The 27,600-nt window shown below is 43.1% G+C and overlaps 2 protein-coding genes across 3 annotated transcripts; one reads left to right on the forward strand and one right to left on the reverse strand.

The window, feature by feature from the left end:
• Nucleotides 1-1,668: 1,668 nt before the first annotated feature.
• Nucleotides 1,669-27,553, forward strand: LOC139565438 (BAR/IMD domain-containing adapter protein 2-like 2). The gene is made up of 13 exons (XM_071385782.1): nt 1,669-2,370; nt 2,718-2,793; nt 3,476-3,562; nt 19,272-19,333; nt 19,631-19,702; nt 20,227-20,307; nt 20,751-20,876; nt 21,354-21,543; nt 21,884-22,103; nt 22,376-22,441; nt 22,619-22,784; nt 23,598-23,641; nt 25,646-27,553. Exons 1-13 carry the CDS (start codon nt 2,317-2,319, stop codon nt 25,722-25,724), a joined length of 1,323 nt encoding a protein of 440 aa, XP_071241883.1. The 5' UTR covers nt 1,669-2,316; the 3' UTR covers nt 25,725-27,553.
• On the reverse strand, nt 11,212-14,928 carry LOC139565269 (putative nuclease HARBI1). Of its 2 annotated transcripts, XR_011672882.1 has the most exons (10): nt 14,194-14,928; nt 13,930-14,106; nt 13,778-13,839; nt 13,609-13,695; nt 13,480-13,521; nt 13,238-13,411; nt 13,123-13,158; nt 12,470-13,024; nt 12,077-12,188; nt 11,212-11,982 (listed from the first exon to the last, which is right to left on the reverse strand). XR_011672882.1 is itself a non-coding variant. In XM_071385461.1 (8 exons), the coding sequence occupies exons 6-8, from the start codon at nt 12,536-12,538 to the stop codon at nt 11,612-11,614; spliced, it is 552 nt and encodes a 183-aa protein (XP_071241562.1). In that variant the 5' UTR covers nt 12,539-13,158; nt 13,238-13,521; nt 13,609-13,695; nt 13,778-13,839; nt 13,930-14,106; nt 14,194-14,928; the 3' UTR covers nt 11,212-11,611. The 2 variants fall into 2 exon arrangements, 1 of the variants encoding a protein (XP_071241562.1); XM_071385461.1 differs by having other exon boundaries at nt 12,470-13,158; nt 13,238-13,521.
• Nucleotides 27,554-27,600: the final 47 nt, after the last annotated feature.

The raw sequence follows: 27,600 nt of genomic DNA on the forward strand, positions 1-27,600 counted from the left end.
AACTTCTGACCCACTGGGAATGTGATGAAAGAAATAAAAGCTTCAATAAATAATTCTCTCTACTATTATTCTGACATTTCACATTCTTAAAATAAAGTGCTGATCCTAACTGACCTAAGACAGGGAATTTGTACTTTGATTAAATGTCGGATATTGTTAAAAACTGAGTTTAAATGTATTTGGCTAAATGTAAACTTCCGACTTCAACTGTATGTAAAAAACCTTCCCTGTCAAAATATATCTAGGTAGCTTTCCTCGCTTGTTGGTTAGCTAGCTAGCCAACATTAGTTCTCATCTGGCTGGTAACTTATTCTGTGGTATAACGTTACATTAGCTAGTTAGCTGAAGTTACAGCTGCTGGCTAGCTAGCTACCTAACGTTCGCTAATCAAAACAAAACCACATTCAGCTCACTAATAACAACCAACCCATTTTTCATGTTGGACAATTATCTGTATGCATTTATTGATTAACCTCATCTTGAATACCAACATATAGCTATCTATAGTAGCCTAGGTTTGTCCTCAACCATTTCTTATCATGGCTGGCTGCCTGGCTGATAGAGGCGACGACCTGTTTGTGTTGGCGAGTTGCTGAGCGACGGAGCTGATTGACCGGCTCGATAGAACTCTGAGATTCAGATGAAAAAATGTTAGCATTGTCAGAAATGCTATAAAAAGGTAGCAAATCATTGCTTTTTAATGGACAGAAATGTGCACATGAGAGTGAAAAATGATCAATTTCATAAAAACTGTTGCACTTACAAACTTAGTCTATCCGACATTGTTTAAGTTCAATGGTCACTCTATGGATGCTATAGTCTCGTTTAATCCGACTTCTAGATTTGGAGCTAGCCACAAGAAATACTCTTAAAACTCAATTGCTAATGACACTTAAAAAAAAATCTGGCATGTGGTTCTAGGTAACGGATGGACGGATCATAACGAGAGGCGGGGAGTGTGTTTTGTGTCTCCAATCAAGTTGATTTGAGATTGGTGTCATATTGGCTTAGATATGATGATTGGGAGATTTGAATTTGACAGTGAGCTCCAACCAATACCTATATAGACGAGACTATCATCACGTTTATAATACATTTTGGCAGTTACCTGTATATAAATAGGAAATACAATGATTCTTCAAACATATAGTATTCATAGTATTCATAGTTATACATTGGGAACTATAGTTCTAGCTACTATCCTACGCCTCGGTATGAATCTATTGTACGTGAACAGAAAGGTTATTAATAGTAGTCTGTGGGGAGATGGGAAGATTATTTATTATTGACTGCCTCAGTTCACATACCTGAGAGTTGTATGTGTTTGAGGTCACAGGAAAATCTGCTAAATTGTTCTCTATTGGTCTATCTCTTTGATTGGGTCAAGGCCCCTATAGTTCCCCCAGTGATACATCGGAACCCTCATGCTGGGATAGCTCACACACACACACACACACACACACCGATGCGCACACACACTCTCCTGGGTGTGAACATGAGCTCATGCTCATCAGATTGTGAATGTTATAAAAATGACTAATTGATTCATTCCCGGTTAACTTTGGCATCTGATTAAAGTGTTGATGATGGTTGAAATGTAGCATTAAAAGGGCAATTCCGCCACTTTTTAACCTAATATTCATTATCTCCAGCATCATACCAGTGTCTACATATTTGAAAATGGCGTGTTTCTATAATCTGTGGTTAAAAAGGTAAAGAAATGCTTCTCTGTGACATCACAGGGTAGGATTAAAAGTAGGAAAAACTGTGATTTTCTAAACCTGCAACTAGTTTCTAGCCAGAGGGATGGGTATTTTCTTGCTCCCCACATCACCCGAAACCCATAGTGTTTGACAATCACTATCTTTAAACTGTTTAACTTTTGATGATGTCATCGGGTAGAACTTTATATAATTTTCTACAAAATGTAGAAATGCACCATTTTCATGTAGACACTAGTATTGTGCTGGAGAAAATGAAAATGGCCCTTTAAGGCCCTTACTTACACTACTAACCTATCTTTGTAAAGCTTAATTAGATGTATTTTCCCCGCCAGGTCACTAGTCGCTGCGTGTTCTGTGTTGTTGAGTCGTTTATAGCTTTGACTTGATTAATCATTTACAATAGTCCTCTCTGAGCTCCAGTGTCAATTCCTCACACGTTCTGTTGTGCTCCTCGCCCAGTTTCCTGTGAATTAGAACATCCACGTTGATACAGATAGGGGACTTTTGGGACTGTCGCCTTATGTTTCATAACATATAAATAAATAGATTAAACATTTCATAGGCAGCAAGTGGGAACACTTTGAGCGTCCGAATGTCTGGACAAAACATCGACCAGTTGCATCGCTCTACTTTGGGCATATATGCGGTGAGTGAGATTGGTTTGAACTCTTGACAATTTTAACTTCAACTGAAGGCCTAATTTGCAATGCACATTTGTTGTTTGTATGTATATACTGTTCAATTTGGCGCACTATACTTGTGAGCAGTACTGTATTCTATGAATAAATACAATATGACTTATGAACAGGGTGTATCTATACAGCTAACAGTCATAGATAATTACCACGCCTTTCAATGTCTCACTGTGTGTGTGTGTGTGTGTGTGTGTGTGTGTGTGTGTGTGTGTGTGTGTGTGTGTGTGTGTGTGTGTGTGTGTGTGTGTGTGTGTGTGTGTGTGTGTGTGTGTGTGTGTGTGTGTGTGTGTGTTAACAGAGCCTGATGGATCAGTTCAACCCAAGTCTACAGAAGCTAGTGTCTTTGGGAAACAGCTACATGCAGGCTTTCCAAGGTGAGCATGAGAAAGAAAGGAAGTGAAACGGATGACCTTTGTGGCATGCATTTGAATACGATGAAGTGTTCCAATAAAATAGAGTAAAAATGTGACAAAAGAGTCCTTCTCAGCAGAGTCATACATACAGTATATGACTCTGATTTCTACTAGAGGTCCTTCTCAGAACTATACAATGCTTCCACATCGTTGCTATTCAATCCCATCAATGAGAGATCCTTGGCTGTGCCCGTCCTGGAAATAAATGCAAATGTATTTTCATTTTGTCAGAGTTCATAAGGTTTCCCTTGTAAAGTGCTGCCATATCACCTGGGAATATTTATTACCTGGACCTATAGGCCATAATATAACCTACGCATGTTTCTATTGGTTGAGCTGCTGAATGTAAATATGTCTGTCTGTTTATTGTTCTGTCTGCAGCAGTCCTTTTCCACTCCAAAGCAATGAGTTATGGAACATGTATATGTGATGGGCCCAGCTATTTGAATGAAGTATAGATTAATCTGTTGATGCATATTAAACAACCTTTCTGCAATTTTCTGCTTTCAGATGAATGTGTTCGTTGTGCTTTTACTGGCATGAGTCTAACTCTGGGATTGTCAGCAAAGTGAATCATATCAACTGGATATGCAATTCAATTGCCTGTTTGTTTCTGTGTGTGTGTGTGTGTGTGTGTGTTTAGCCCTTGCTGTAACCAGTGAGGCTTACTTCAGCACCCTTGCTAAGATAGGGGAGCAGGCCTTCCACACCATGTCGTCTCGCTCTATTGGTAAGAACCTCTTCATTCCCTGTGTGTGTGTGTGTGTGTGTGTGTGTGTGTGTGTGTGCGCGTGCACATTACATATGTGCGTGTGTCTGCCGTATGGTGTGTATCAGGTCAGTTAAAGAGTATGAGAAAGGTAGAGATGCAGGAACAAAGCTAAAGAACCACAAAGGACCCATGTACTGTATCGATCCTTTGTGCTGTTTATGGTTGTGGTTATTACCCCAATCACTGCAGTGTCCTTCACCGAACCACACAGAGCAAAGTTTATCTGACAGGCAGCACATTGGTACACTTCCTTTTACCGTCACAATACCTCTGGAGCTGTCTTAGACGTTTGCGTGTGTGCATGTGTGTGTATGGGACAGAGGGTGGACATGTGTGTGTATGGGTTGGGTGGGGTTGAATAGCAGATGTGGTGTATGCGTGTGAGTTATTTTCTTTTTTTGTTGCCATACACAGTATGTCTGTTCCTGTTTGTATAGAGCAGAGTTACAGAGGGTGTAGGTGCGTATATCTATGTTATTTTTTTACCCCATAGTGGAATATGAATTAAAATGAACTTTGCCCAAATCAATGTGACTGCAATGTTTATGCATTTTGAGATAACAAGACAACCTATGTGTGAGTCTAACCATAACAACTGGTCCAGAGTCAGTCTTCCCATTTCACTCATAATGCTAATAAGAGGTATAATGCAACCGGAGCCCTTGTTGGGGTGGGGGGGGGGGGGGGGGGGGGGTTGTCTGTACAATATCAGTGGAATCCAGGGACAGACAGGTAGTCTTCAGAAGCATATGAATAATAGAGTGTAACAGGCTGTGGGTCCTGTTAAATTCATTTAACCCAGCCTGAATCTAGCCACTTACAGACACTGAGGCTAAAAGGCGTTGTAGGATTTTAATTTGATCACCCTGTTGCAGGATAACTTTCCTGTAATGCAGGAAATGTAAAACATGTACTGTATTTGAGGTTTAAAAAGGCTTCTGAAGTTTGCAATTTCCACTTAGAAATTTCAGACATGATTTTACCTTACGGAAAATGTATCAACCCCTACAAAAAAGTAAATTAATTATACATAATAATTCACATTTCCTGTTGCTCTAGGATTATTTTCCTGCTGTAGCAAACTGGCTCAAATTAAGATCCTACATCTGTGTAAGGTTGGCTATGGAAACCCACATAAACTGATTGTCTAGTTGAGCATTCACTGATTGGACTTCTCCCACATTGTAAAACATTTCCTGTAAAATATACAGTAACTTACTGGCAGCATGTGGCAGTATAGCCAAGTCAGCCCGTGCTCATGGTTCTCACAGGGGAAGTGAGAGAGAGAGAAAAAAAAAAGAAACCCACACACTGCTCTTGATAGTATCACTAAGCTTTACGTATCGTCCTCACGGCCTTCTTCAGAGCTTTTGTGAGTGTTTTAAATTAGCACCGTTATGTAGGCATAGCCCCACCCACATCCATTCTACGCACCGAATGGGGTTGGAGTCGAAGGAAAACAAATAAGTGTTACCAAATAAAACAAAATGAATTTCATAAATATTCGAATAAAGTGTGTACATAAAACATTAAACACGTCTGTAAAACCATAATGGGGGACATCGACCTACCAAGCAAGTTTTCATGAATCATTTGTCACACCGCAAGAAAAACGTCTGTCACATTCCTGACCTGTTTTCTTTTGTCTTGTATTTATTTAGTTGGTCAGGGCGTGAGTTGGGTGGGTTTGTCTATGTGTGATTTTCTATGTTGGGATGTTTGTGTTCAGCCGGGTATGATTCTCAATCAGAGGCAGCTGTCCATCGTTGTCCCTGATTGAGAATCATACTTAGGCAGCCTGGGTTTCACGTGTGTTTTGTGGGTGTTTGTATCTCGTGTCAGTGTTCGTGCCACACGGGACTGTTTTCGGTTTTGTCATGTTTTTTTTTTTTTTGTATTTGTAAGTGTTCAGTTTACGTTCATTAAATAATGACCACTTTCCACTCTGCGTCTTGGTCCGATCCATGCTCCTCCTCGTCTGAGGAGGAGAACGACTATGACGACCGTTACAGAAACACCCACCAAAAAAGGATCAAGCAGAGTGGGAACAGACAGCAGCAGAGACCGAGGACACAGGACTCGTGGACTTGGGAGGAGATCCTGGACGGCAAAGGACCCTGGGCTCAGCCAGGGGAATATCGCCGTCCCAAGGCGGAGTTGGAGGCAGCGAAGGCAGAGAGGCGCTGGTATGAGGAGGCAGCGCGGCGACGCGGTTGGGAGCCGAGAGTCAGACCCAAAAATGTCTTGGGGGGGGGGGGGGCACACGCGGAGTGTGACAAAGCCGGGTAGGATACCTGAGCCAACTCCCTGTGCTTACCGTGGAGTGAGAGGGCGTCGTACTGGTCAGACACCGTGTTATGCGGTCCCCAGTACGCGTGCTTAGTCCAGTGCGGGCTATTCCACCTTGCCGCACTGGCAGGGCTAGGTTGGGCATCGAGCCGGGTGTCATGAAGCCGGCCCAACGCATCTGGCCTCCAGTGCGTCTCCTCGGGCCGGCGTACATGGCACCAGCCTTACAAGGGGTGTCCCCGGTTCGCCAGCATAGCCCAGTGCGGGTTTTTCCACCTCGCCGCACTGGCAGGGCTACGGGGATCATTCAACCTGGTAAGGTTGGGCAGGCTCGGTGCTCAAGAGCACGTGTCCTCCTTCACGGTCCGGTTTTTCCGGTGCCACCTCCACGTACCAGTCCTCCGGTGGCAGCCCCCCGCACCAGGCTGTCTCTCCGTCTTCTCTCTCCAGTTGCTCCCACCTGTCCAGCGCTGTCAGAGCCTTCCTCCTCTCCAGCGCAGCCAGTGTCTGAGCTGCCTGCCTGCCCAGCGCTGTCTGAGCTGCCTGCCTGCCTAGCGCTGTCTGAACTGTCTGCCTGCCCAGCGCTGTCTGAACTGTCTGCCTGCCCAGCGCTGTCTGAGCTGCCTGCCTGCCCAGCGCTGTCCGTCTGTCCTGAGCAGCCAGAGCCTTCCAGCCATGAGCAGCCAGAGCCTTCCAGCCATGAGCAGCCAGAGCCTTCCAGCCATGAGCAGCCAGAGCCGTCCAGCCATGAGCAGCCAGAGCCTTCCAGCCATGAGCAGCCAGAGCCGTCCAGCCATGAGCAGCCAGAGCCGTCCAGCCATGAGCAGCCAGAGCCTTCCAGCCATGAGCAGCCAGAGCCGTCCAGCCATGAGCAGCCAGAGCCTTCCAGCCATGAGCAGCCAGAGCCTTCCAGCCATGAGCAGCCAGAGCCGTCCAGCCATGAGCAGCCAGAGCCGTCCAGCCATGAGCAGCCAGAGCCGTCCAGCCATGAGCAGCCAGAGCCTTCCAGCCATGAGCAGCCAGAGCCGTCCAGCCATGAGCAGCCAGAGCCTTCCAGCCATGAGCAGCCAGAGCCTTCCAGCCATGAGCAGCCAGAGCCTTCCAGCCATGAGCAGCCAGAGCCGTCCAGCCATGAGCAGCCAGAGCCGTCCAGCCATGAGCAGCCAGAGCCGGAGTTCGCACCTTAACGGGGGGGTTATGTCACGTTCCTGACCTGTTTTCTTTTCTTTTGTCTTGTATTTATTTAGTTGGTCAGGGCGTGAGTTGGGTGTGTTTGTCTGTGTGATTTTCTATGTTGGGATGTTTGTGTTCGGCCGGGTATGATTCTCAATCAGAGGCAGATGTCAATCGTTGTCCCTGATTGAGAATCATACTTAGGCAGCCTGGGTTTCACGTGTGTTTTGTGGGTGTTTGTATCTCGTGTCAGTGTTCGTGCCACACGGGACTGTTTTCGGTTTTGTCACGTTTGTTGTTTTTTTGTATTTGTAAGTGTTCAGTTTACGTTCATTAAATAATGACCACTTTCCACTCTGCGTCTTGGTCCGATCCATGCTCCTCCTCATCTGAGGAGGAGAACGACTATGACGACCGTTACAACGTCAGAGTAATCTGAAACAGGGGCATAATTCAAGTTTACATTTACAACATAACATACATAGGCATTTCATCATTAAGACCTTTAGAAAAGAATGTCTGGAGGGTGAAAATCCATAAACATTCTCTTTTGCTCAGAGTTATTTACATCACCTCCACTGCCTGATATATTAACTTTCTCTATGCCACACAATCTAAAAAAAAAAATGTCATGTTGTAGGTCATTAAAATGTACTGCGACTGGATAATCCCTGTCGTTTCTCCTAATTTTTCTTTTATGTTCACTGATTCTCTGTTTGAGAGAACGAGAGGTTTTACCTACATAGCACAGCCCACATGGACATTTAATAATGTAGATAACATGGGTGGTGGAGCACGTAATAATGTCATTAATTTGGAAACGTTTTCCTATATGTGGGTGGCAGAAATATTCACACTTCATCATATTGTTGCACTGTGCGCAAACTCTGCATTTACAGCTACCATTCGGAAGAGGGCGTAAAATAGCCTGGTTGATTTTATTTTTTGGGTCCGATGATAAAACATGCCAGAATTTCTTGACAGCATCTCACACTTTTCACGAGTTCAAAGTATACAGTATGTGGTGGTGAACGTTACAGAGTGTTCTTTAGCTCGAGTGCGTCTTTTTTTGTAGCAGTTCATCTCGTGTTTTCCCCAATGCCAAATTAAGAGTTTCATCCACACATTGTGGAGAATAGCCTCTTCTTAGAAACCTATTGTCCATATCCGCTGCTTTTTCCAGATAGCCCTCTGTAGAGTGGCATATACGGCGCAGTCTGAAAAACTGGCTTCTTGGAAGTCGTCTTTTTAATTTAACGGCTCAGGGTGGAATCTGTCCCCCTGTAGTATAATATTTCTGCCCGTTTCTTTTCTATACAGAGTTGTAAACAGGGTTCCATTTGATTTCTCAATCCACATAGAGATAATGAACAGGTTTAGTGTCACATTTAATAGTGCATTTGAGATTAGGGTCAATGTCATTGAGTAATGCCATTAAGTCTGACAGCTCTTTTCCCGTTCCTCCCCATATGCAAAAAAAAAAGAAAGTCATATCGATACCAATTCAGGACTTCATTCAAAAATTGATTTTCGTTTTCATTATAAACAAAACGTTATTCGAAAAGACCCACATAAAGGTTAGCATAGCTCGGAGCGAACGTGGAGCCCATCGATGTTCCATTCGTTTGGAGGTAGTATTCATCATCAAACCTGAAATAGTTATACGTCAAAACATATTCAGCCAGCTCTAGGTTAAAGTTTGTTGGTGGGTATTCGTTAGTATTAGGACATATGGCACATTTGCAGCAAAGGTATTCATATTCAGATTTTGAGATATATAGTATATAGTTTCCTTTTCCCTATATCCCTTTGGAACACCTGTGTGAGATCAACACTCAGTTTTCTATAGAAACGTTCATTACTGAGTTGTCTCTAAATCTCTTCTTTGTATTTTTCTTGTATATACTGACATGTCTTCTTGTTCGACGAACCTACAATAGGTATTAATCGAGGGGTTGTTAACTATAGGACATAATTTGCCTTTGGACTTAAAATGGGTACCAGTTCTTTGTTGGGTTTCTAGGCCCGAAACAGTGTTTGAGAAAACACGTGCTCATATTTAATCTTGCGGTAGTATCAAATGGTTTGTCTGTACATGTTGGTACAAAAGAGAGGCCCTTGGATAAGACTGAGACTTGCGCGTCAGTGAGCTCTTTTGGAGAGGTTCATTAATTACCGCGTCCGACTGTAGCTCCGTGTCCACGGACTGTGTTCCTGGTCCCCTCTTTGACCGCTTGCCTCTCCTACATCGTTTATTTTCTTTCGTAGAGCCTTGTTGTGCTGCTTTCAGGCTAAAAAAAACTGTCTGTGTGTGATGGTAGCTAGCGTCGCTGTCTGTTGGGAATTCGCTCTCAGTGGATGCCTCTGTGTGTACATTTCCATGTCCTCCCGCTGCTGCATCCCTATGTCGTCGTCGTTTCCCATGCATACACCTGGTTGAGCTGGTAGTCCTCTGTGTCTCGCTGATATTTCTGGATCTTTGTTGCTTGTAGGAAGTCTCTGTATTTCCCAATGGACTGATTGATTGAGTCGTCTATGGCTGTGACATTTGGGCCTAGAATCTCCATTATAACCTCATGTTCACTGATTTTAACTTGAACTTATTTTACTTCCTTCGACACATGTTCAACGATTAATAGCATTACATCTAAATAGCATTTGTTTAGGATTTAACCCCATTTCTGAACGAAAGTTTTGTAGTTTTTCCTTATTTTAGGCTCCTTCTGTATTCTCAGTCCTCTTGGAATGCGCTTACGCGCTTACTCTCCAATACTCACTGAGAGTGGAGACATGCAGGAACAAACAAGTATCTTGTTTGTTCCTGCTGGATTTTAAGTTCTGCATTAGTGTGCGGAGCTGGGTTGTCCATGTTGGAGGGAAAAGGATCATTTCACTTCCCCATTTCACTTCGAGACTAGATTATTGACCGAGAGACTAGATAATAATTGTCTTGTTTTAAAATGATGTGCACCTATGAGGAGTGAGGAGGTCTCCACAGAGGTTGCTGCTGGAAAGCGGAGTTTCATTTCGTGCACGCGCATATGAACGCATGTTCACGCGCGACGCGGTTATCTTTTCCGAGCTGCAGTTTATAAACACTGTTGCCCGTTGGCGTTTATCAAACTTAATAAATAGTTGTATTTCACTCTCACTTTTGTCAGGCACAAAGTCACAGAACACAGCCATGGAAGTGGCTGGCAAGCAAGCAAGCAAGACACAGACAGACCAAGAGATGCACTGCCCAGCTAGGTTAGCAAGACAAGACAGACTAGAGAGAGATGCACTGCAAGCTAGCACATCAACTTAACGTTACTGTTATTTTCTGACATCAAACTCGGAGAGGAGAGAACACAAGTTTACCTGATTGCTGTTCCCGCAATTCACTCTCATTGTGTTTTTTTCTCTTTTCGTGACCAGGGGCCTGTTGCACAAAACTAGGATAAGGGATTAAGCCAGGATATCTTGGTGATCCTGGCTCAATTGATCCGTAATCCGGTTGCACTAAAGATGGATAGGGGGCAGGAGGATATGTTATGGTATAAATTACCATGGAGATTTATTCTGTGGAGCTAGCCTGCTCCAGACCAGGCTAAATTCCAGGATCTATTTAATCTCATCCCTAATGTCAGTCAGCAGTCACCACAAATGGAAACCAATAGTTATTTCACTGCTCACTATACATTGTTATCACATATAACTAGACCCACTGTTATTATTTAAACGTTTGTGATCATTAATTTCAATGATTTTGGATAAAAAATGATTTTTAGATGATGTTGCTATCATTAGATAATTTACAGTTTCCCATAGACTATAAGGCTATATATAAAATGATAGAATATTAGGGCCACAGAGGGGAAAAAAACACAAGTCATAATATTGTAACCAGTTGTTTTAAAGGAGGACAGTTGTTAAAATGACAGATGTGGGGCATTTCGTGAAATTGTACTTCAGTATGGTTTCATAAACAAAGACATGCTGATGTGCCAGAATATTAAGTATCACATTGTCATAAGTATCAAAACTGTAAAAACAATATGTAGCTTTTCTGCAGAAAGAACCAGCCTCATAAATTTATGACTTTATCCTTTTTCTTCAGTGTGGCCCTAGTACTCTGTCATATAAACAAATACACATTCCATATGAATATAAAAACACAATGTGTAACATTATGTTCCTTTATTGAATAAGGACAAAACAAAGCAGGTAAACCATCAGCTCCTTTCGAAACTGAAGTCACAGTGACTCTACAAGATGGAAAGCACAGAATCCAAGCATATTATACAAAATGATACATACACATTCAAAGGTCTGTATATAACACACCCTGCATGTCTGCACACTAAAATAAATGCAGGACAAATCCATACACATCAACTGAACAGACAAATGAATGGATGCAGTAGCCTCCCTGCAGCCTTGTATTACACACAGTATACCGCACAAACATCATAAGAGGCCAAATTCGTCAAAAAACGAACCCAAAAAAACCCAAATTCCTCTGCCACCGCAGGACATATTTAACCAAAATTGAAAGCACACATACTAACTAAAATAATTCAACACATATTGGTCCCTCAGCAGCCGACCACTGTCGTCATCAGGGAAGATTGCCGGATTGTCCCAGTCCATGGCTGGTGGCACTCTGGGGGCCCTCTCCTTCCTCAGGCAGGCCACATTGTGGAGGACAGCACAAGCCACAGTAATATCACATGCCCTAACAGGGCTGACCCTTAATTTGTGAAGGCAGTGAAAGCGTGCCTTCAGGAGGCCAAAGGTCATTTCAACTCTGGCCCTGGTCCTGGCATGGGCATGGTTGTAGGCCTGCTGTGCTTCCTGGGGGTCTGTGAAAGGTGTCAGGAGAAAAGGCTGGCAGCCATACCCCCTGTCTCCCAGCAACACACCAGAGAATTCACCTGTCAACACAAAATCTCATCATTACTACCTCATAAACACAGTGATATTCTTGACACAGCCATGATGGTTATAAATAGGGGTTGTGTGGCTTACCTTGTGATAGGCACTGATAGATTTCAGAGGCCCGAAAGATTCTGGAGTCATGGACTGAGCCAGGCCATTTTGCCACAACATTGCTGATCACACAGTCAGCATTGCAGACCATCTGAAATCATAAGATGAGGAATATTACACCAATCAATGCACATCACTGGCAATGCAGAGTGTTCGTCAATGGACAATATCAAAAAGTTATGTTCACCTGAACATTAATGCTGTGAAAGGATTTCCTATTCACAAAATCGGCCTCATGGGCACCTGAGGGGGCTTTTATCCTTATGTGTGTGCAGTCCACTGCACCAATGACATTGGGGAAACCTGTCACACAAAGTAATGAGTATCCTACTATGTGTTAACAGTTGTCCTGTAATTTGTAGATCCTCTTACCTGCAATCCTATAGAACTCCTCTTTGATGTCACAGAGTCTTCTGTGGCCAGGGAAGGAGATGAAGACATCTGCTAATGCTTTGATAGCCAGACACACACTCCTTATTGTGCGGCAAATTGTGGCCTTGTTCAGCTGTTCTGCATCCCCCACTGAGTACAGGAAGGCTCCACCAGCAAAAAAGCGCAAGGCCACACAAACCATTTGCTCCACACTCAGTGCATGGCTCCGTGCAGTGCGGTGCTTAATCCTGGGACCCAGTAGTCTGCATAGATACCTGATGCCATCTGCAGAAAACCTGTATCTTTCATATAGATGGTCATCAGGGAAGGCCAGTGGGTCCAACCGGTCCCTGAAGACCCTTTCTCGCCTGAAGGCTCTCCTCAGCACAAGTGCTTCTTCATCCACCACATCTCGCACGAATGGGCATGCCATTGTCAGAGCAGAAAGGAACACACAATTTTGGGCCTTCATATAGGCTAGTGGCCACACCTGGTGCTGGGGGGGTGGGCAAAAGAGGGCGATGCCTTATAACGATGACTTGGTTGTACTGATTGCTGGGAAAATAAAAAAAAACTTAGAAAGATGCCACCGTCCTGTGTGCTCACAATAAGAGCTCATATGTCATGGCTCACTTGACTTTACGAGAATATACCTAATTTTTATTTTGAGCTGTGTCATCTTCTTGGAGCTGGGGGAGGAAAGAAAAATAATGATTAATACATTTGTGTTACAGTTAGCATACAGTGTACATTGAAGGCATATCTCACCTCCCTCTCAAGTTTTTTTATTTCAAGGTCCAGTTTCCTAATTGTCCTCTTTTTTATTTCGGACTCCAGTGCAAGATTTTCCATCTTTTTCTTCTTGTACTGAATGTCTATGTCTGCCAGTTCTATTTGGCGCCGGAGGTGGTTGCCATACAACTTTCTGATAGCTTGTGAGCTCTGTGAACACAATACAATTAGCGCAGCTGGAATTTGGCAGGATGTGGTGTCCTTTTATTAATACGCACTATGTTGCCAGGCTGGTTTTCCCACTGTATAGCATCTGGGTCCTGTAAAAGAAATTAGATTTTTTGATTTTGATGAGGACTCCTCACCATTGTAGAGTAAATAGTACTTTCACAGTCTTAACATGATACCTCATGCCTTCTGGAATCCAGAGAGATGGTCTCCTCCTCATCATCGTCTCCATCATGTGCTGTTGCTGCTGCACTGGGGCCTTCACCCTATCACATTTAATCGGATTCATATTGAAGCTAGTAGACAAGACATGCCAGGCCTACAGTATGCCTTTGATGGAGTACTCACTGGATCAGCATCGTCTGGTGCTTGTGCTGGTGGCTCTAACAGGAACACAGTGCTGCCAGACACTGCAAGGCAATAGGTAAACCAAAGTCAGACAGTCCAAATTGATTCAATATGAATGTGGTTGTATCCCATGTAGAGATGGAAGGACATACCTTGAATGAAGCGGGTGGCATCTTGGGAGGAACCTATGCTCGTCTCTTTCCCCCCAGGGATCCCCTCTAAGACGGGCCTGCCTTTATTTAGCTCCAAGGCCATGTCCTCTGCTGGGGTAAGGTCAGCCTTTGGTGACCCACCACCCGTGCCTTGTCTGTGGGTATTCTTTTTCACTGCTAAAACAGTACAGACAATGTGTGAGCAGGCACCTTCTGGGTACAATATATGCTTGTGCTTTGTTAAATATTAGTCAGGGACCATACCATTCTGCAGAATGTTCTTGTATTTGATTTTGACCTGCTGCCATGTCCGTTTTGGCCCGTTCATGTTTAATCTACACACACACACACACACACACACATTTAATGGAGTCACACTGCAAAAAATTACTTGGTATTTTTGTCTTGTTTTCAGTAAAAATATCAAAAAATGTATCATAGCTTTATACAGTGTGATGGAGTTACTTTACACAATTTCACTCATATCTGCAGTGCATTTCAATTAAAAATTTAACCGTTTCATAATTACAGTACAACTGCATTTTTGGAGATGTGAATTAAATATTTGAATTGTAATTGTGATGTTTCAGTGGAGCGGTGAGTGTGTAATTGTGCACTACTTACGCATTCAGGCGGTCTGCAATACTTTGCCACGCTTTTTCTCTTTGCTTTATCACTGTGGCGGTGTTGCCTTTCTTCTTAATTATATCTTTTACCTCCTCGTATGCCTCCATGAGGATTTGTGCTTCCGACGGGGAAAAGTACGCGGCTCTAGTTGCCATGGTAAATCAGTTAATCTGTGATCTGTGGCGGGGTCTATTTGAGTGAGCCGTGAGCGCGCACCTATCCAGGATTGGTTTCACCTGGCTTAATGAATCCGTGTCTGCTCATCCCGGCTTGGTCTTTGTGCAACCAATTAAGCCTGGACGCACATGTTTTGGCTTCATTGAGCTCAGCTGAGTCATTTATCCCGGATGTCTTAATTCTACTTTTGTGCAACAGGCCCCAGAAGGATAGTTCCGCTTCATCGAAGTTGTAAACATTGACACCCGCTTTGACACGGGGAGGCGGGGCCCTTGCGTAATTATGGGGCCCTACACAACTTGCGTAGCGAGCGTATGGGCCGCCCGGCTTTGTGATCATGCACACCTGAAATTACAATTTTCTTTTGGGCAGGTGCTTTTTCATTATTTGGATAAACAATACCTGTGGTGTCTAGCTAACGTTACGCTAATCAAAGCAAAACTAGGACTAGAAAAAGGAGAATGCAAAAAGCAGGAGAACGGAAAAAACGCTGGTTGACTTGGAAACATACCAGACGAACTGACACAGAGAGACAGGAAACACAGGGATAAATACACTGGGGAAAATAAGCGACACCTTGCCTGACTAAAATATTCCCAGTCATGTGAAATCCATGGATTAGGTCCTAATTAATTAATTTCAATTGACTGATTTCCTTATATGAACTGTAACTCAGTAAAATCGTTGAAATTGTTTGTGTGCACACACACATATGTAATGTGACAACAGGCAAATAATGTTTACCTGAATTGAGCTGAAGGTCAAATCTGGGATAATTTCTGTTCCTTAATAATGACATTAGCAGTTCACTCAATCTTAAACCTGATTAACACTCAACTGCATTACCCTCCACTAACTACAATACCTGTGTTCTCTCTTTCTCTGTCGCTTTAGCAACAAAATCGACATGCGTTCAACCATGGGGCAAAACGGATTGGCTTAGATAGTTGACATGTAAGCTATATTTTGTCTCCAATGTTTATTGGAAACAAATACATTTGACCACTTGTTGTCTCAAATACATTGTTACAGTTGTTGGTTAGATAGCTAGCAAATTTTATCCATATTTGCATTGACATGAAATTAGTCAAAACACCTCAAAACAACACATGGTATGAATAACATGATGAAACATGCTGAAATTAGCCACTTATGATTCCTCACATGGTAGTTTGTCATTCTTGCTAGCAATCTGGCAATCCAGAATCACAACAGGCTGACTTCTGCTCCATGGAAGCGCACATAATTTTTGTGACATTGTCAGCCAACCCATCTATGTAGTTAGATGGCAAATAACTGTATTGTAAACACACACACACAAAATATTTTCACTTACTCCTGCAAATACAACAACCATCTCACTCTGTGTTTGCCGAGCTGCATCTCTCGCCTTCTTTCTCAATAATAAATTCTGTATGTCCATCTTCTATAAATTAAAAAAAAATGTTAACTCAGCTATCGAGCTTTGTTTTTTCAACAGATACAGTAGCTAGCTAATTGAGCTGATGTTACCAAAATAGCTAATGTTAGCCTTACGTTAGCTAGCTAGCTTTATTAGCATTTATTTTGCATATTTGGACAGTAACGTTACTTGAGTAGACAGTAATTGGTTAGTTAGTGATACTTGTGGGGTGGTGAAAGGAGTTTTCATTGTCTAGATACCTAATCAATTACTGTCAAAACCAGTGGTGTAAAGTACGTAAGTAAAAAATACTTGAAAGTACTATTTAAGAAGTTTTTTTGTACTTTACTATTGATATTTCTGACTACTTTTTCTTTTACTTCATGACATTCCTAAAGCATATTATGTACTTTTTACTCCATACATTTTCCCTGACACTCAAAAGTACTCGTTACATTTTGAATGGTTACCAGGACAGAAAATTGTTTAATTCACATCAAGAGAACATCTCTGGTCATCCCTACTGCCTCTGATCTGACTGACTCACTAAACACATGCTTCATTTGTAAAGGATGTCTGAGTGTTGGATCGGTTCATAAAAAAATCTAAGAGAATGGTCCCGTCTGGTTTGCTTAATTTGAGGAATTTGATACTTAGGTATATTTTAGCAATTACATTTACTTTTGATACTGAAGTATATTTTCAAACCAAAAACTTTCACTCAAGTAGTATTTTACTGTGTGATGTTCACTCTTACGTGAGTAATTTTCTGTTATTATTATCTTTACTTTCACTCAAGTATACCAATTGGGTACTTTACCACTTCTGGTCAAAACCCTGCTCATAAAATGTATTAGGTAGCTAATGTTAGCAGCAATGCTAGCTAGACCAAGTAGTCCCCAACGTTAGTTAGTTATCTAGTTTAATGTTATCTGTCAACATGTTCAGCTTTCGAGTCAACATGTTGAAATTTAAGTTACTCAAAACTGTGAGTTCAAAAACCCCAAAAAGTGCTATAGTAGTAGCAAGCTAACAAAGTTAACCTCCGTCCTTCTCATCTTGTCGCCCGCATGTGCTCGCCGAAATATAATTTCTTTGGACGAATCAAAAATGACTTTGGAAAACCACTTTGACTCCGCCTCCTAAAGTGCCACCGTACACAGAAATGCTGATTTTAGGCAGCACTAAAAAGGCAGGGGAGGCCAGGGCTCTTGATTGGAGTATTCAGTGTAATGCAGTGTAGCCTAGTTTGTTTTACATCATCCCAATAGGGCAAAAGACTCGGGGCTGAGACAAAATCAAAGCCCCAAAAACCCGTCTGGTGACGTCAATGTTCAGACCCCTTGACTTTTTCCACATTTTGTTACGTAAAGGAATTATTATAAAATGTATTCAATTGTTTTTTACCCCTTCATCAATCTACACACAATACCCCATAATGACAAAGCAAAAACAGGTTTTTAGAATTTTTAGCAAATTTCTTAAAAAAAAAAAAAATGTAATTTCACATTTACATAAGTATTCAGACCCTTTACTCAGTACTTTGTTGAAGCACCTTTGGCAGCGATTACAGCCTTGAGTCTTCTTGGGTATGACGCTTCAAGCTTGGCACACCTGTATTTGGGGAGATTCTACCATTCTTCTCTGCAGATCCTCTCAAACTCTGTAGGGTGCGTTGCTGCACAGCTATTTTGACGTCTCACCAGATATGTTCGATCGGGTTCAAGTCTGGGCTCTGGCTGGGCCACTCAAGGACAATCAGAGACTTGTTCCGAAGCCACTCCTGCATTGTCTTGGCTCTGAAGGTTCCCAAGACCACAGTGATCTCCATTATCCTTAAATGGAAGAAGTGTGGAACCACCAAGACTCTTTCTAGAGCTGGACGCCCTTCCATACAGGAAAAAGCATGGTGGTGGCAGCATCATGCTTTGGGGATGTTTTTCAGCGGCAGGGACTGGGAGACTAGTCAGGATCGAGGGAAAGATGAATGGAGCAAAGTACAGAGAGATCCTTCATGAAAACTTGCTCCAGAGCGCTTAGGACCTCAGACTGGGGTGCTCCACACTGCCCTGTCCCACCTGGACAAAAGGAACACCTATGTGAGAATGCTGTTCATTGACTACAGCTCAGCGTTCAATACCATAGTGCCCACGAAGCTCATCACTAAGCTAAGGACTCTGGGACTAAACACCTCCCTCTGCAACTGGATCCTGGACTTCCTGACGGGCCGCCCCCATGTGGTAAGAGTAGGCAGCAACACGTCTGCCACGCTGATCCTCAACACTGGGGCCCCTCAGGGGTGTGTACTTAGTCCCCTCCTGTACTCCCAGTTCACCCATGACTGCGTGGCCAAACACGACTCCAACACCATCATTAAGCTTTCTGACGACACAACAGTGGTAGGCCTGATCACAGACAACGATGAGACAGCCTATAGGGAGGAGGTCAGAGACCTGGCCGTGTGGTGCCAGGACAACAACCTCTCCCTCAACGTGATCAAGACTAAGGAGATGATTGTGGACTACAGGAAAAGGAGGACTGAGCATGCCCCCATTCTGGCCTTCCCACCCACACTCAGCCCAGTCCAAGCTCTTCTCTGTCCTGGCACCCCAATTGGGGAACCAGCTTCCCCCTGAATCTAGTACAATAGAGTCCTTGCTCATCTTTCGAAAGCACCTGAAACCCTACCTCTTCAAACAGGTAGGGTTGACCCACCTAGCTGGTTGCCCCACTTAGCTGTTTTAGGATGAATACACTACCTGCAAGTCGCTCTGGATAAGAGCATCTGCTAAATGACTCAAATTTAAAATGACAGATGTGCATTAAAACACATTTACGATATTTTACTGTGTTCTACAGTGTTTTACTGTTGAAATTACAGAAACGTCTTACAGTGTTGTGAGAGAGAGGAGCCTTGGGATGTTGTTGAAAATTATAAAAGCAGGCTCTCATTCAGTATGTGTGTATGGGCGGGGGGGTGGTGGCGGAGTGGGAGTATGTGTGTGTTTTGACACTGTGTGTCTCTCCTTTTGGGATGTGTGTGTGCGCACACGTGCGCACACGTGCGCACACGTGCATGTGTGTGTGTGTGTCTTAATGCCTGCCTATGATAGTAATTTCTCATTGTGTCTCACAGGGGATGTCCTGATTCAGATTTCAGAGAACCAGAGGCGACTCACCGCTGAACTGGAAGCAATAGTAGGTTACTTTACACTCCTCATCAAACAGTAGAACAGTAGCACTGCACTAGTTCTTTTCCTGTATTAAAATACAAAATTAAGAATTAAGAGTGTATTGCAATTGTACCTTGGTTGTAGTTATTCACCTGTCAAAACAACTCACAACTAAGCAACCCACTTATTAAGATATTGTACTGTATATTTTACTAGATGGGGTAACAACACAGTTTGCTGTCAGTTTGAGATGTGATTGTTTGGCTTACCAATGGTGTTTCAACTACTGCTATCATAATAACCATGCTCTGTGTTTCTCTAGTTCCGCTGGTTCCACTCTGAGGTGCTGCAGGAGATGGACAACAATGTCAAACTGGATAAGGACTACATAGCAGTGAGTAGCCACTCTCCTGTACATACCCCTTTTTCACATACTGTACCCTCTTGTGTTGACAGTACAGAAGTACATTTACATTTAAGTCATTTGTGTAGTAAAGAGCATGGACTGGCGCACAGACGGAATCAGAAGGGAGTAGAGAAGTAGTGGGCAGTGCTCAAGAATGGTGGACCATTCCTGATACGGGAAACTGTTGAGCGTGAAAAACCAAGCAGCGTTGCTGTTCTTGACACCCTCAAACTGGTGCATAGCAAGGGCACTTAATTATTTTGTCTTGCCCATTCACCCTCTGAATGGCACACATACACAATCCATCTCTCAACTGTCTTAAGGCTTAAAAATCCTTCTTTAACCTGTCTCCTCCCCTTCATCTACACTGATTGAAGTGGATTTAACAGGTGAGATCCACAAGGGATCATAGCTTTCACCTGGTCAGTCTATGTCATGGAAAGAGCAGGTGTTCCTAATTTTTTGTACACTCAATGTAACCGTGTCTGGCATTGGTGTAATGTGTCCTCCAGGGCAGCAGGAGGCGATATGAGATGGAGGTACGGACCCAGGCCACATCTTTGGAGAGGCAGCTGAGGGGAGGGGCTTACCAGGTCAGTCCACTCTGTGTGTGTGTGTGTGTGTGTGTGTGTGTGTGTGTGTGTGTGTGTGTGTGTGTGTGTGTGTGTGTGTGTGTGTGTGTGTGTGTGTGTGTGTGTGTCAGAGGAGGTTGGTGGCACCTTAATCGGGGAGGACGGCTCATGGTGATGGCTGGAGCGGAACAGGTGGAATGGTGTCAAACACATGGTTTCCATGTGTTTGATGCCCTTCCATTTGCGCCGTTCTGGCCATTATTATGAGCTGTCCTCCCCTAACAGCCTCCACTGGTGTGTGTGTGTGTCAGATAAAGAGTATGAGTAGAATAAATAAAAAATTAAGATTAAGAGTGCACCGTGGAGTACTCCACTGTCTTACATTTCTGTAAAGTATTTCCACAGTGCGTGTGTGTCAGAGAAAGTTTTATATTTACGTATTGCATGTGTGTGTGCGCCCACAGGATGAGTACATTCACTTCCTGAGGGATAGTCAGCGCGAGGCTCTGATGGAGGAGGAAAGGAGATACCGTTTCCTGGCTGAGAAACACTGTGGCCTCACTCAGTCCGTCATCTATCTCATGAACAAGGTAGTGTAGCTTACTGCGCTCTCATTTAATCACACCCACACAATAATATATGCCATTTAGCAGACGCTTTTATCCAAACCGACTTACAGTCAGGCATGCATGCATTTTACGTATGGATGGTCCCGTGAAGCAAACCCACTATCCTGGCATTTCAAGTGCCATGCTCTACCAACTGAGCTACAGACCACCCTCTCCAATAGTGTCATAAACCACATTCATCATAGAAAGAACCTTGGCTGGTTTCCAATATGACAACCTGCTCCTGGCCTTTTCCTTGTTTTCTCCAATTTGTGGATTTAAAGGGAATGAATAAGTAGGCTCCACCTAGTTTGATGCTTTCTGTTTTTATTTTTTTGAGAGAGAGAGTCACCAAAGTAAGAGAGAAGAGAGTGAGTTTCCTGACTAGATTAAAGCCAATGAATAAACAAGGTCAATGAAGGTAATGTAATGTGTGTGTGTGTGTTTTCGATGGGCCAGACAGGGGCAGGGGGAGGCCTACAGCAGATAGCTGATGGATGGAGAGACCAGGTCAACGCCACCAGAGGACCTGGATCCCAGAACCCCTCTCGCCTGGACCAGGACAACACGTCCAGAATGAGGGAGGAGGACAGGGGGAGCCAATGGTCAGGCAAAGAGGAGCAGCCTCTGGGAAGAGTGCCCTCCAGAGGTGGGGGCATGATATACTGTATATCTACACTACAGTATACCAAACCTATAGAGTTAGATAGAGTACTCATCTTCGTGCCCAGTTGACTACTTTGGTGGAAGCCATCAATGGCAATGTCCATGATAAAACAAGTTACAGTATGTCCATCAGGAGTCCTCTGTCTGGCTCTATAACCATACCATAAATAAATACTATGTACACACCATACCCAAAGTGTTCAGGTGTCTTTCCTCTCCTATGACCTGCCCTCCTGGCCCTCTGATGTTCACACATCCTCTCCTCTCTCCTCCCTCCCCTCGCACCCTTCACCCCCATCACCCCCCCCCCCCCCCCGCTCCAGGCCCATCACCCCAAAACACCCGTTCCCGCTCCAGCTCAATTGGGGAGTCCCTAGGTCTGGGTGGAGGTGGAGGAGGGAGACCTATGAGAGCTCTGGTGTCCCACCCCGCTAACTCCAACAGCGCCACCCTGCTGCCCTTCTCCCGAGGGGAGGTGGTGAGTGTGCTGGTGCAGGATCCCCGTAACGGCTGGCTCTACGGCCGGGCAGAGAACAGATCACGGTGAGGGAGAGGGAGGGAGAGAGAGAGATGCTCCTGCCTTCATGACAGAGCTGAACTCACAGAACAACATTGTATAAGGAAAATTTCAATCCGTTTGAGAGATACTCCACTAGATACTGTAGTATTTGGGATATGTATTAGAAAATTGAAAATACTGTTTTAATATATTTTTAGCTTACTTGCTTATGACGTGCTGAATGTTAGCATGCCATAGCTCTCTGTCCTTCATAGAAACTCATAGAAATGTATCTCTTCTCTGTTTCCCACCACAGTCAGGGATGGTTCCCAGCTGCCTATGTGGGGCCACTGGAGGAGACCCCTAGATCAACTGGCTCCAGGTGATCCACTAGCTCCACTGTCTCTTAAAGGGACAGTTCACCCAAATTTCCCCTCAAGGGAAATTATATGTGAATTATGAAACATTGCTAGTGAGTTATGTTGATCGTGTTTTATATTCTAAAAAGAGTTGCTAATGCTAGTGCTGTTTTGACTTTTGGTGATCTTTGACCCTTCAGTAGCTCCACCCTTAGGAGCGCCCACAGTATGGACAACCTGCTAGACCAATCAGGAGGCAGCAGCCACGGCAGACCCCCGCCCCCGCCTCCACCCAATAGACAGACAGAGATGCGTCCAATCACACCCATCATGGAGAGAAGGGCGGAGTCTCACTCTGACAACAAGGTAGTGCTGCCTGGTTGAATGATCACTGAGGATCGATGTTGGCCATGAAGGTCTTGTTAAATTCTAGCGTTTACAGTGTTTACTCTATGGTGAGCCTGCTCTACCACACTAACGTGGTGTTTCTGATAAATCAATGTTGGTTTGTTATTGTTAACATGATAGCCTGAGGAAGGTCTCTGAGTGAAAGTTATTCCTATTCAGGTTTTTGGTGAGGCATAACAAGTAATGAAAAGCTAGTTATAGTAAAAGCTAGTTAGAATGGAGTTAAAGCTGAAAAGGTTGAATGAAAGCTTCACATAGAGAAGTTAGTATTTAAAATCTGTTGCATGTTTGTCCTCCGGCCAGCAGTGGCACTGTGGCAATGTGCTGTTCTCTATGACGCCACAGGCCTCTTTCTGGTGGATGCAGGGGGGAGTCTCCAGCTGCTGACAGTGTAGGGGGGTGAGGTGTGTGTGTGTGTGTGTGTGTGTGTGTGTGTGTGTGTGTGTGTGTGTGTGTGTGTGTGTGTGTGTGTGTGTGTGTGTGTGTGTGTGTGTGTGTGTGTGTGTGTGTGTGTGTGTGTGTGTGTGTGTGCGTGCGTGCGTGCGTGCGTGCGTGCGTGCGTGCGTGCGTGCGTGCGTGCGTGCGTGCGTGCGTGCGTGCGCGTGTGTGTGTGTGTGTGTGTGTTTGCATGGTGTTGGATCTTTGCATGGTGTGGATTACACACCACAGATGCTCTGCCCCCCACTCTGGGTTTCAGCTCTATATGTAAAAATGTTTGCATGGGTTGGAATAGATACCTCTTTAAAGTTGTGTACTTTCCTCTCCATGCAGAGAGGAGAGCGCCATGGTGGACCTGTGCCAAACCTCTTCCCAAAGTAAGGAACAACCATTGCAGTTCTCATCAGTTCTATTTGTGTTTATTCATTACTAAGAAGTGATATCTAGAGAGATTGTTCAAGATTGACGTCGAAACTGGATGTTTATCCATGTTCCGAGGACGTTGGGAAATGCCATCAAAACAAGCCAATAAGGGCAACAGTGAACGCTATTACCATCAAGTAGGCTTGGGTTTTTCTAGGGCGTTATGGACAGGTACGGTGGCTGGGTGTAATCCGATGATTCTGGATCAGAAGACTGTGTGTTGGATCCCAGTTATGGACAGAAACAAATAGTTCAGAGTTCCTCTGTCCAGTGTCTGTGTTCTTTTGCCCATCTTAATCTTTTATTTTTATTGGCCAGTCTGAGATATGGCTTTTTCTTTGCAACTCTGCCTAGAAGGCCAGCATTCCGGAGTCGCCTCTTCACAATTGACGTTGAGACTGTTGTTTTGCGTGTACTATTTAATGAAGCTGCCAGTTGAGGACTTGTGAGGTGTCTGTTTCTCAAAATAGTCACTCTAATGTACTTATCCTCTTGCTCAGTTGTGCACCGGGGCCTTCCACTCCTCTTTCTATTCTGGTTAGAGCCAGTTTGCGCTGTTCTGTGAAGGGAGTAGTACACAGCGTTATACAAGATCTTCAGTTTCTTGGCAATTTCTCTCATGAAATAGCCACAATTTCTCAGAACAAGAATAGACTGACGAGTTTCAGCAGAAAGTTCTTTGTTTCTAGTCTGTAATCGAAGCCACAAATGCTGATGCTCCAGATACTCAACAAGTCTATAGAAGGCCAGTTTTATTGCTTCTTTAATCAGAACACCAGTTTTCAGCTGTGCAAACATAATTGCAAAAGGGTTTTCTAATGATCAATTAGCCTTTTAAAATGATAAACTTGGATTAGCTAACACAACGTGCCATTGGAACACAGGAGTGATGGTTGCTGATAATGGGCCTATGTAGATATTCCATTAAAAATCTGCCGTTTCCAGCTACAATAGTCATTTACAACATTAACAAAAGTCTACACTATATTTCTGATCAATTTGATGTTATTTTAATGGACCAAAAATGTGCCTTTCTTTCAAAAACAAGAACATTTCTAAGTGATCCCAAACTTTTGAATGATAGTATATACGTATATATAACCTATCCCAAACCTTAACCCTTACCTTAAAGTGGCAATCAGCAGTAAAAACAATAACAAAGCAGACTACCCACCCCTGGTTCGATAAAAAACAAAGTGATGGGGCTGGAGAAATGAAATCACTCTCAAATTCATAGACAGAGCTATGAATACAAAGACTGGCCATCCATGATATCAAAATTATAGTTTTAACCTTGTTAACATTTTCTTTGTTTACAAATGTTGAAGCAAAATAAGCTTACATTTTAAATTCTATTGGGGTATGACAGTTGAACTATGCTCATGAGGCATTTCTAAATTATATTCTTCAAGAATCAATGGGTACATATCATGAATTTACAAGTCCAAAAATGTATTGTTTGCCCCTTTAACCATTGGAATGAGTGCCTGAACTCCATGTTTTAACCCTATTCCAAACCTTAACCTTTACCTTAACTATTGGTATGAGTGCCTAAACTTAACCCTTAACTATAAAATGTGACGTTTGGAGAAACGGAACGATACAGAGGAACAGGAGTCAACCCAGGCTGTCAAAAATATTTGCAACGACTTCGAAATTAGACGGGGGATCCTGAGTGGCGCAGCTGTCTCAGTGCTTGAGGTGTCACTACAGACACACTGGTTCGATTCCAGGCTGCATCACAACCGGCTGTGATTGGGAGTACCATAGGCCGGCGCTCAATTGGCCCAGCGTTGTCTGGGTTTGGCTGGTGTAGGCTGTCATTGTAGATAAGAATTTGTTCTTAACTGACTTGCCTAGTTAAATAAAGGTTTTATAAAAAATAATAACAAATATTGTTACAATATCATGTGTGAACTGAAATATCTCTGTTCTCTCAATCTGTCTTTGTTGTATAGGGGCACTAACCCTTTCGCCACTGTCAAGCTGAAGCCCACATCCACAGATGACCGATCTGCTCCACGGCTCCGTCGGTGAAGAGGTCACGCCCTTGAGAGAGGTACTGGGCGCGTTCCAGGTTGACTACATTTCAGTCGTTGGATTGCATCAAAAAAATGGTTTCATGCCACTTTATTGACTGTGCAGTCGACTGCTATATCATATGATTCACTGATCTGTTAAATAAATATTTATCCAGGTGGGTCTGAAATGTAGTCATCCTAAAACGCGTCCACTACCATGCAGCAGGGATTTTAGGGTTGATGCCCTAAAACTGACCCAAATCTTCCCAAATTGTTGAAAACTGTCTTAAAACTGCCCAAAACTTTCCCTAAGCAGCCCCTAATACCAATCTTGTATTTATATCCATATTATGGAGTTTATCGGATGACTACAGTGATAAAGGAACTTCAGAGGTCAGTGTAAGATGACAGAAACCCTAATAGATGCTTGGTGCACTGATTGACCTGAAAAGTGCATTAATATTTTTTTTTTCGTTAGTGAGACAAATCTTTGAGAGCGCTCATTTATGCACTTTTCTTCAGAATCAGGGATATACATGTCAGGTACAGGAAATATCATGGTAGAGGAAGTTGTTTTTATCAAAGCCTTTTGAATTGTTGTCTTCAAGTAGCTCTTTTATTTAGCTTTGCTTGTACAGTGACAATATGGCAGTTTAAACCAATACATAACTTTGATGCTAAAATTTCTCTTAGGAATGCCATGTAGATAGATTGTTATGACAAGTGAGTTTGAGCTAATAACTTAACAGTGCTGTTTTGTCCAGTGCCTTTAGTAAATGTACGATATGATGTGTATGTGTTTGTTTGTTCATGCAGGCAGTAGGGTGGACTACTACTGTAGTGAAGAACCCGGGGTTGTCAATTCTAATCCACCAATGGGGATACTTAACCTAAATTACCCTTTCGTGTGTACCCAGCTATGTAAATGGCTGACGTGAGAGTGTTGAGCTAATGTTATAGCTGTAACTGAATGAATAATTTTGACTTTACTGCTAGAATAAAAACATGGTTTCAAATTCCTTTAAATCAGACAGAAATACATCCTCTGATTCTGAAGTTTTTTAGTTGCTGGCGATATTTTACACATTTATTTTTTTGTTATTGAGGGCCACTTGGTAGTGCTGAGTGATTAACCAAAATGTCATATTTTGTGGGGGGGGGGGGGGGGGGGTGTTATTGAACAACCAATTGACCAACATTGGTTCATTTATTTATTTATTTGTTAGCCCAACGTGCCGTTTCTGTAGAGAGGAATCAAATAATTCACAAGAGAAAGTAAGTCAAGAGCTATGTGGGACGCTTGGCTGTAGTATTAAGCCAACAATTAAACCTAATTCAGCACAGAAATTTGGTAATTAACTACAATGTTAGATACACACAGACCAAATAGACCGCATGAGAGGAATGTACACAACACAACGATGAGAGGGATAGAGACCATTAGTGAAAGTGTTCCTTATCTCCTTTGAAGAACTAGTAAAATTATTTTGGCAGACTGCTCTGCAGCATTATTAGACAGGCTAGCCTAAACAGGATGACAAAAGACAATACAGTATAGGGAGCACAGAGATAATGTAACGTTAGATGGTCGTGCTGGCTGGCTGCTACAACTTGAGCAGAGATGAGATGATGACCTTAAGAAATGAAAAATGATAAAGTCATCAGATAAAAACTAAGTAATGTACACAACTGAAATATGTTATTATTATCATAGTAATTTTCAATTTTTCTATTGATGTCTACCCAATGTGGACCTGACAGAGACAATGGAATATTTGTAATGTTTTGGCAATTGAATGTTCACTATTTTTGGTTTGTAATTTCCATTAAAAAGCTTTAAAATCATTTAAATTGTTTTATTTTGTAATGCATTTAATGTATACCCCTTTCCT

The sequence above is a fragment of the Salvelinus alpinus genome, chromosome 36 (genome assembly GCF_045679555.1).
Source record: "Salvelinus alpinus chromosome 36, SLU_Salpinus.1, whole genome shotgun sequence".
In the NCBI taxonomy this organism is placed as follows: domain Eukaryota; kingdom Metazoa; phylum Chordata; class Actinopteri; order Salmoniformes; family Salmonidae; genus Salvelinus; species Salvelinus alpinus.

Bases quoted from the DNA above. Each gene is read 5' to 3' on its own strand.
- LOC139565438 (XM_071385782.1), top strand. From the start codon at position 2,317: ATGTCTGGACAAAACATCGACCAGTTGCATCGCTCTACTTTGGGCATA. The intron at 2,794-3,475 runs GTGAGCATGAGA...GTGTGTGTTTAG, and splicing joins CTACATGCAGGCTTTCCAAG to CCCTTGCTGTAACCAGTGAG. The intron at 20,877-21,353 runs GTAGTGTAGCTT...TCGATGGGCCAG, and splicing joins TCATCTATCTCATGAACAAG to ACAGGGGCAGGGGGAGGCCT.
- LOC139565269 (XM_071385461.1), bottom strand. From the start codon at position 12,538: ATGTCTTCATCTCCTTCCCTGGCCACAGAAGACTCTGTGACATCAAAG. The intron at 12,189-12,469 runs GTAAGAGGATCT...TTATGATTTCAG, and splicing joins GGAGTTCTATAGGATTGCAG to ATGGTCTGCAATGCTGACTG. The intron at 11,983-12,076 runs GTAAGCCACACA...TTGTGTTGACAG, and splicing joins CTATCAGTGCCTATCACAAG to GTGAATTCTCTGGTGTGTTG.